The sequence below is a fragment of the Capra hircus genome, unplaced genomic scaffold (assembly GCF_001704415.2).
Source record: "Capra hircus breed San Clemente unplaced genomic scaffold, ASM170441v1, whole genome shotgun sequence".
NCBI lineage: Eukaryota > Metazoa > Chordata > Mammalia > Artiodactyla > Bovidae > Capra > Capra hircus.
The window spans coordinates 9,645-19,297 of record NW_017211212.1 but is presented as its reverse complement, the minus strand read 5'-3'; the positions used below and the strand labels follow the sequence as shown (position 1 = coordinate 19,297).

The following is a 9,653-nucleotide window of genomic DNA, read 5'->3' as shown; positions in this document are numbered from 1 at the left end:
AGTTCTTCAGTTCTCAGCCTTCTTATGGTCCAGCTCTCACATCGATACATGACTACTGAAAAAATCATAGCTTGGACTATAGGGACTTTTGTTGGGAAAGTGATGTCTCTGCTTTTTAATATGTTGTCTAGGTTTATCATAGCTTTTCTTCCAAGGAGCAAGCATCTTTTAATTTCATGGCTGCAGTCACTGTTCACAATCATTTTGGAAGGCTTTAAAAACAAAACAAACAAAAAAGGAAGCTTCCATTTCTCCCTTCCAAAATGTAAGTCTTTCGCCTGGGTTCTCAGGAACCATCTGATCCATCTGTGGTCCCCCAGAGGGAGGGGGAAAAATAGCATTTTAAAAACTGAAGCAGTAAAACAAGGAGATCTCTGGTTCTGTCTTTAAATGAAAATGAATTTGTAACTGAGCTGGATTTAATTGGGTTAAGGGAAAGTAAGCACTATATAAATAAACTCTCAGAAATATCAATAAAGCTCACCAGAACACATTTCTTACACCAGGGACGACCCTGAGTCAGAATGATTGGCAAGAGATGACCCAGAAACTAACTCCATCACCAGAGACCCTGAGACTACAAGCCATGTGGCAGAGCAGTACTCCTGGGTTCCCTTACCCTGCAGCTCTCTGCCCTGTATCCCCTTCCCAAAAAAGCCTCTTGCCTTGTCAGCATGCGTCTCCTGGAACCATTAATTTCCCAATATTACACAAAAGCCCACTCTCAGACCCTGCAAGGAGTCCCCCTTTCTGTAACAGATGGCGACTCTGGTGGGATTTCCTCACTGCGACTGATGCCCTGACCATTCAGGTACTTAGGGACAAGCTTGTCCGCTGACTGACCCGACCCAGTGGCCCGAACAAGAATTTTCTTTTGTTCCTTGTCTCCTCCCAACTCAGATGACTGGCCTGAATGCCCCCAATCTGATAAGGAACAAGAGACTTAAGACTGATAAGGAACAAGGTGAGAAACAAGAGCCTTAAGTTCAGTGGCTCAGTCGTGTCCGACTCTTTGCGACCCCATGGACTGCAAGCCCATCACCAACTCCGGGATCTTACTCAAACTCATGTCCATCGAGTCGGTGATGCCTTCCAATCATCTCATCCTCTGTTGTCCCCTTCTCCTCCCGTCTTTAATCCTTCCCAGCATCAGGGTCTTTTCCAGTGAGTCAGTTCTTCGCATCAGGTGGCCAAAGTATTGGCATTTCAGCTTCAGCAACAAGAACTAGGCGGTCTCCTATCACCATTGAGAGTTGGCGCACCGCGTAAGCAAGTGGGCGGGCGAGTACACAGGGAAGCCGGGCTAGAGAGGGAGTGAGCTGTTAGGATGCCCCGCCCAGCCCCCGGAGCGGGGGTTCCTAGTGGTTACTGCTAGGAAACCTGGGGCGGGCCCTGTCGGCGGAGGGGCGGGCCAGGCAGTCCTGGCAGGAGCGGAGGTCCAGAGTGCAGCTGTGGGCTAGCGGGAGAGGAGCGCGGGTTCTGGCTTGGCAGCCTCGCACTCCTGAAAAATTGGGATCCAGGTGGCAAAGGGATAGATGGATGGCTCCAAGACCAGTCTTGGTTTCCTCGTTTTGCTTTCGATGGTCTTGTTCAGCGGAACGTCCAGCGGTGAGTGTGGGGATGACCCTGCGCGGGGCGTGGGGGGGGGGAACGCGAGGAGGTTGGATGGGTTATGAGCCGGGAAGGGGATGGGGGCGGTGTCCGCGGGGTTTCGCGAAACTTTTTAAAGGGTGGCGCCGCCGCCCCCACCTCTTTCCTCTCCCTGGGCCATTTAGTCCTCGGAGGCTCCTCCCGGCTTCTTGCCGGCTCTCCGGGCCAGAACAAGGGTGACTTGGGTGAAGCAGTAATGCCGGGAATTTGGGAAGTGACGCTGGGAGAAGAGGGGGCCGGGACACGGCAGGATATAGGGTTGAAACCCCCCAAGGGTCCAGCCCGCCCCTGGGAATTGGGAACCCTGGAGCCGGGCCGTTTGGGACCAGTCGGCCATTCCGCGGAGAAGAGACTCATACCCGCCCCGAAAAGCACACCCTCCCGCCCCGACCTGTGCAACAGAGACCCTTCTGGTCCCTACATCTCCCAGCCCTTGAGGGACCAGCGCTCTTTCCCGGCCGTAAGTTAGAAACGCAGAGCGGACCCGAGTGCCCTGGAGGCGGCGGCGGCGCGCTCCTGGCTGAAACGTGCTTGAGTGCTCTCTCCTGTCAGAGCGGTGGCTTCTGGCTCCACCCCCGGCCCCCGGGCTCTGCGTCACGGCTCCACCCCCGGCCCCAGGGCTCCACCCCTGGCCCCAGGCTCCACCCCCAGTTCCCGGGCCTCACCCTCGACCCCGGGGCTGGTGCGAGTCTCTTCCTGAGCAGGGACCAGGTGCCTCGGCTCATTGGTCTAGATGCAGAAATTTTTTAGTAGAGAAGTGGCCTTGTTGGGCACTATGTCTGTCCTTTAACCCGGCGAAACAGATGCCCTGCCTTTCACTTGACCTGCAGAGTCCAAGTTGAATATAAGCGGGTTTCCAAGTAGACAATTTCGTGGACGTGCCCCAGGTCAGCATTTCTGCTTGGTGGGGGTGGGGCGTGCGAGGGGCACGGGGTGGGGGGACTTCCACGCACTATATTGGCTCTAGCTTTCCTTTTCTGCAAAGTAGATGATGAGGTTATAATACTAAATGCAGCTCAACTTGACAGTAAATTCTTCAAAAACTTCCCTTCTTCAGAAATTTGAAAGGAAAGAAAATGTGCTACAAAAAGCTTCGGTCTTAGACAAAGCCACTAGCAGAACTGTTTATGATCCTGTTCATGCAACTCCAGCTATTTCTACCCGTGTGTTTTATATCAGCGCAGGGGTTTGCCATGCAGTTATATTTCCTGTAGTAATAATATTAGCTGTTTTGCACCTTCATAGTATGACAAGAATTGAACTCGAAGACAGCATCAGTGTCCAGTAGTTCCCAAAGGTTGTCTCAGCCATGTCCCAGATGACTCAGTATCTGAGAGGAGACACACCCAACAGTGGTACTTCCATCCCGTTATCCTACCTTGTGGGTGGGTAGAGGAGTGTTTTGAGAAGTGCCACTCTTTTGGAGGCCAGAGTGAAGGTGAAGGATATTGGAATATCCAAGGAGAGGATAACTCTATCCACAGAGAGGATGTACTCCGAGAAGGTAGTTTCGGGCATATTTCCATGGGATTTGTGTAGATGAAAAAGATCCAGATAAAGAACAGCAATCATTTGTAAAAACAGAGATTAAGCTTCTGAAATTCAGGTGACAATGATTCTCACTGAATGTTGCTAGCTATGAGATCTTCATCACAGAAATCTTCCTCCTATTTCCCTTGTGTGTATAAAAGATAGAGGAAACCCCTGGTGATATTGCCTTACATGAATTGGGAGAATCGTAAATAGTTTTCACAGCATTGCAAATTGTGTGTCTGTGTGTGTATTAGCCAGTCAGTCCTGTCCAACTCTTGCCACCCCATGGCCTGTAGCCCGCCAAGCTCTTCTGTCCGAGGAATTCTTCAGGCAAGAATAATAGAGTGGGTGGCCATTCTCTTCTCCAGGTGATCTTTCCGACCCAGGGATCAAACTCAGGTCTCCTGAATTGCAGGCAGATTCTTTACTGTCTGAGCCACCAGGGGAGCCTGCAGCACAAATTAGTAGAGGCCAATAATCCGCAGGCAATTTCTCAACAGGACCTGGTCCACAAGGTCAGATTGCCTGTGGAATGGATTACCTGGTCAGAAGAAAAGTCCTCCACAAAGACCTGGCTGCTCAGAGCTCTGCCATTGATGACAGCCTCAGGTTATGAGTACAGATAGCCGCTCTCCAGAATCTTGTTCCCCATGGACTCTCACTGTGTGGGGGACAATGAAAACGTGGGATCGATGGATGGCTCATGAATGTTTGGTTAAGAATGAGGTCTCCAGACTTCCCTGGTGATCCAGTCGCTAAGTTTCCATCCCAGTGAAGGGGCCCGGTTCGATCCTTGGTTGGGGAACTGGATCCCACATGCTACAACCAAGAAGTCAGCATGTTGCAACTGAGAGTCTTCATGCTGCAAAAAGATCCCAAGTGCCACAACTAAGACCCATTACAACCAAAAAAAAAAAAAAAAAAGATATTAAAAAAATAATTTTTTTAGTTCTCCAGTGCTAGTGATGTGTGGGCCTTCAGAGTGATAGTGTGGGAGTTCATAGCTCTGGGTCAAATACCCTACATGGATGTCGACTCTTTAGAGATATGAAAGAAGGTTATCAAATACCCCAGCCTATCAACTGTCCTGATGAACCATTTGTGTGATGGCTTGTGCTGGGCCTCAGATTCGGAGGAGAAGCCCAGTTCCAGCAGCTGGCCCAGTGTCTCACAGGGTTCCAGGCAGCCCTGGGGGCCTGTGTCTGATTGTCCTCTCACAGTCCCCCAGCGTCAGGAGGAAGGTGCCTGCTGAGGTCCACTGGAGCCAGGCAGTCACATACATCACCCAACACCGCAGAAGCACATTGTCTTCCAGAACACTGTGCCTTAGGAATGCCATAGCATCTGAACTTTCTAAGACAGACTTAGTGATTGGAATATTTTCTAGATATCACTTTCATTAGGTTGAACTGAAAATGTTTGTATAAATTTTTTGACCAAGAAATTTTTAAACAGTATTATAAAATAAATAGTTTTTAAAACTGTTCCAACACAAATACTTGCACTAGCTTAGTACAAGTGCTTTTTAGTTTTTACTCTCACATGGCTGGGGGAAGGGGCCTCAGGGTCTTTTTTCCCCAACCTCACCCTCACTGTGTTTTGCCTTCACAGATGCTCGTTTTCTTTCCTATAATTTCACCATTGATCCTCGGCCCAGAGATGATCAGCCATGGTGTGAGGTTCAAGGAGAAATTGATCAAAAGGTCTTTCTCTCCTATGACTGTGGTACAGCTAAGATCAAGTACCTTAGTCCACTGGGAGAGGAAGTGAAAAGTATGAGCACCTGGGAAACACAGACTGACACACTCAAAGACACTGGAGACTTGCTCAAGGGGCAAATGCCTGACGTTACACCAGAGAAACACACAGACAAGGGTGAGTTGGAAAATCCAAATGCAGGAGGAGTAGACTGGGGGCTTAGCTGCATCCACTGTTTTCGGGTTAAAAAAAAAAAAAGGGTATTGTCCTTCCCTAGTAGTCTAGTGGGAAGAGCAGCTGTTGCAGGAGAGACCAGGGCCAGATTAGCTGGGCCCAGGGGAGGTGGACCCAGGTGGGGCAAAGAATCTGTCAAGCCCAGAGGCTGAGCTCTGTCTTTTCCTCGGTAGGGTCAGGACCTCTGACCCTGCAGGCCAGGATGACATGCTGGCGTGAAGGCAATGGACACACCAGTGCATCCTGGGAGTTTGGCTTCAATGGACAACTGTGCCTCCTCTTTGATTCGAAGAATGGATTCTGGACAATGGTTCATTCTAAAGGGAGGCAGATGAAAGAGAAATGGGAGAACGACAGAGGTGTGACGTACTTCTTCAAGAAGGTCTCCATGGGAGACTGTCGGGCCTGGCTTCGGGATTTTATGGTGTGCTGGGAGAAAATGCTGAAGACCTCGGGTAAGTGATAAGAGTAAGAGAAAGTGGTAATTCTCTCACAGGTACATGGACCCACCCCTCTGTGTTTGTGAAAATGATCCGTCAGACGTGAGCTGTCCTGGGAGCACAATGGCCCGGGGATGCTCTGTCACCCTCCTTCCTCTTCCACCTCCTGGCGTCTCTCCTCACAGCACAGGCCTTTGTACTGTTGGACACAGATTCTCACTGATCCTAAACATGAGACCATCTCTATGATTCCAGTCTCCTTCTTATCATTCCCTCTTTGGGAACCTTCCTTTAAATGTCACCAATCCTCCTGGAAATCTGTCAATAGCACCTCTGCTGTCAGCTCCTGAGGACTCCATCCTGATGTCACCATCTCTGATGTCACAGCAGGACTGAGTGACTCTGTTGGAAATCTTGCTTCCCCATTAGCTGTCAGAGTCCCATGGGGACTGGGCTCCTCCCTCCCTCCCATCTCGTCTGAGGACCTGTCACAAGGGCCTCCACGTGTGGGTGCAAACAGGCTGCATAGTAGGGGTACCTGGGTCAGGGGGGCTAAGGTGACATCTGCCAGGTTTGGGGTCTGGACAAGGGCTTCACCCTTATTCTCCTTGCAGCATCACCGACCACGGGCCCCCCTACAGTGAAGTCCTCGGCCACAGCCAGCAAGCACATCACCTGGATCCTCCCCGTGCTCCTCACCAGTTTCGTCATAACTGTCTTCCTGGGCTGAGTCCTTTTCAGGAGCAGGTACTGAGGGCAGAATTCAGAGGGAAGGCAGGGGCACAGGGCCTGGTGTGAGGCCGGGGAAGGTGAATCCCAGCCAACCTCTGCCCCTCACTGAACCTCTTCACCCTAGAAATGAGCAGGTGAATAAGACCCCATATCGCCCAAGAGCAATAATTGCAGACCCAACTCCAAAGGCCTGTTCTCACAGGAAGTGGCGTGGGTCAAGCAGGCAAGGCAGGAGCCTCACAGCAGAGACTGGGGGAAGGGGTGAGGCCAGGCCTGTGCTCCTGGAGCAGCAGCAGGTCTGACTCAGTATGGCCTGCACGACCCCAGCCTCCTGGGGACCCAGAGCCTCCATCACTGAGCGGCCCTGCCTTGAGCCGAGGTGCCTGCGGATGGGTGGGTCTGAGCTGGGGTGGAGGTGCATAGCGGGGAGGGACCAAGAAGAGATGGGGGCAGAGACTCTGGTCCCTAGAGCTGTCAGCTACTGGCTCAGAGTCTTGACGGGAGCGAAGGAAGGAGGTTTCCCTGTAGCCCCCAAGGCTGTCAGGAAGCAAGGCCCCTCCTCTGGGGACCTGCTTCCTGGTCCTTTAGGCCCCCCTTGGGAAGGATCTGGACCTTAGTAAAGGAGCAGATTGATTCCTCACTGGCTCCAGTCCTGAGCCTGAGCAGGGGGTGTCAGGGCCTGGGGTGACTCTGTGATGCAGGAAGGAAGGAGGAGGTGACAAGAAGCTGCTGGGCCTGAGGTAGGGGGTGGGTAGAGGACATAGGAGCCCCTCAGTGAGGGCGGGGCTGGAGGGGGGCTGGGGAAGGGCCCCCCCAGGAAAGTGAGAGGAGTTCCTCAGCCCCCTGGACCAAGGCCTCTTTCTTTTCTGCAGGAGACGGTGCTCCCAGGAAGCACGGCAGGTGCTCTGCCTGCCTTTCTCCTGCTCTTCACTTTAGATCCAGGACATCAGACCCCATGAATCCTGAGTTTGTTTTCCGGATACGATGTCACAGTAGATGCATCACTTCAGGGCTTTATCGCATTTGACGAAATCCTACACAGCATTTCTAAAGAAAAAAAACAGAAACTATTTAGCCACCTTCTCCTGGTGCTAAGTGATGGAGTTTCTACACTGAAATATTCAAGTACTTGAAGAAATATCCACAAACAGGACATTTTTCATCGTCTTCTAGTTTGTGGATAATTAGACTCTGCCTCGTGATCTCGTTCTTGCTAATGATATTGCAAGAAAAATACCATCATCTATTACAGGACTCAGGGATTCTTTGTGTCTGGAGAAATCACCTCAGCCTATTTTCAATAGAAGAAAGTTTTATTTATGACTATTTCCCTTAATAATTTATTATGCTGAAAGTGAAAGTGTTAGTCGCTCAGTTGTGCCTGACTCTTTGTAACCCCATGGACTGCAGCCCACCAGACTCCTCTGTCCATGAGATTTTCCAGGCAAGGATACTGGAGTGGGTTGCCATTTCCTTCTCCAGGGGATCTTCCCAACCCAGGATCGAACCCGGGTCTCCTGCACTACAGGCAGATTCTTTACTGACTGAGGTACAAGGGAAGCCCTGTATGTGTGTGTTAAATCCCTAGCCTAGCTTCTTTGTGCTGCTCATTCAGGACGCCTGCGCTCCTCTCTGGGTGTATATTTCCACCTTGCTTCCATCTTAAATAAACAAACTATTTCTGTATGTCTCCAGTAATAACTTTGGTATCTGTTTTTACAGTTTTTGCCTCCTTGAAACATTCTTGCTTTCAAAGGTGGTAAGAGCCAAGGGAACTTTGCATCTCACCCCTGGTGTTTCAGTTCAGTCAGTTCAGTTCAGTCGCTCAGTCGTGTCCGACTCTTTGCGACCCCATGAATCGCAGCACGCCAGGTCTCCCTGTCTATCACCATCTCCCGGAGTTCACTCAGATTCACGTCCATCGAGTCTGTGATGCCATCCAGCCATCTCATCCTGGGTCGTCCCCTTCTCCTCCTGCCCCCAATCCCTCCCAGCATCAGAGTCTTTTCAAATGAGTCACCTCTTCGCATGAGGTGGCCAAAGTACTGGAGCTTCAAGAAATCCCAGGGTTGATCTTGAGAATGGACTGGTTGGATCTCCTTGCAGTCCAAGGGACTCTCAAGAGTCTTCTCCAACACCACAGTTCAAAAGCATCAATTCTTTGGCGTTCATCCTTCTTCACAGTCGAACTCTCACATCCATACATGACCACAGGGAATAGTGTCTAGAATTCCTCATTTTACACCAAGCTACCCAGGTTCAATTCCTGGGCAGGAAACTAAGATCCCTCTTTAGCACCACTCACTGCGGTCCCTCTAGATCAATATTAAGGAAATATACACCTTATATTACTACACCTTATATTAAGGTGTAAATATGCACCTTAAATATACAGGTAGAGGGGCTTCACAATTTTGTCATGGGAGATTGCGCCTCTGCCAGGAGTTTAAGAAAAAGAGAAAGTCCTTCCAAAGTTAACCCGGTTCCTTCCCTTTCTAGGCCCTTTAATGTCTATTGTTGTTCTTTCCTTTCTAGCCCTTGTTTCTTTAACCTTTTGATTGACTTTGCATCAGTAGCATCTACCAGTTTGAAATAACACTCCTGGTGGCTCAAGGAATATAGCCCGTTCCAGTGGAGGGTGGCCCAGATCCATGTAGGTCCTTGTGAGGGGCTTCTGCACCTTGAGGGGAGGCTCAGTTCAGTGGTCCCTGTCCAGCAGGGAGAAGTTTTGATAGAAGAAAGCTTTGTCCCCTTAACTGTTAAGAATAAGGGTGTAGACCCCTCAGTGGGTAATGAGACAGGCTGGGAGAGTTTGCTGCAGTGAGTGTACCTGGACAAAAGTCACATCAAGCATCACAATACAAAGAAATTATAAGGGACTAAAAATAATTGCGTACATGTGCAGTTGGCAAAAATAATCAACAACAAGATACAAATAGACTAAAAACCCAAGGGGATTTCAGAGCAGCCGGGAGCAAAAGCAGAGTACTGGTCATGATCCCTGCATACAGCACCACCAAGGGGGAACAAACCACCCAGGTCACCCCTCTGGCCTGGACCCAGGACCTGCCCCCACCCTCATCTCATATGCGGGACCGGCTCCCCCACCCTCTGGAGCCAGCAAGGGAACATGTTACTTGTCTTTTCTCCTTCATGAGTCCCAATAAAGCTTTTTCCCCCCCTGAATTTGTGTCTGGCCTTTTACCAACTTCTATTGATCAAGTCCAGGAGCCCTGGAAGGTAACACAGGAGGGCTTTTGCTGAAGGTCAGGATGCTGCTCGGATATGGTGTCTCCAGTGGGCTTCCAGCAGAAACAGGGGTTGAACACATGCAGATTCCAGGTGGGGATGCACCAAGTCAGGAAC

General features: G+C 50.4%; 1 protein-coding gene and 1 pseudogene across 1 annotated transcript; both read left to right on the top strand.

The window, feature by feature from the left end:
* The first annotated feature begins 1,418 nt into the window (after window positions 1-1,418).
* Window positions 1,419-7,548, top strand: LOC108635170 (NKG2D ligand 1-like). The gene is made up of 5 exons (XM_018045439.1): window positions 1,419-1,608; window positions 4,795-5,058; window positions 5,289-5,570; window positions 6,170-6,302; window positions 7,160-7,548. Exons 1-4 carry the CDS (start codon window positions 1,536-1,538, stop codon window positions 6,283-6,285), a joined length of 735 nt encoding a protein of 244 aa, XP_017900928.1. The 5' UTR covers window positions 1,419-1,535; the 3' UTR covers window positions 6,286-6,302; window positions 7,160-7,548.
* Window positions 1,847-4,389, top strand: LOC108635169 (annotated as a pseudogene).
* Window positions 7,549-9,653: the final 2,105 nt, after the last annotated feature.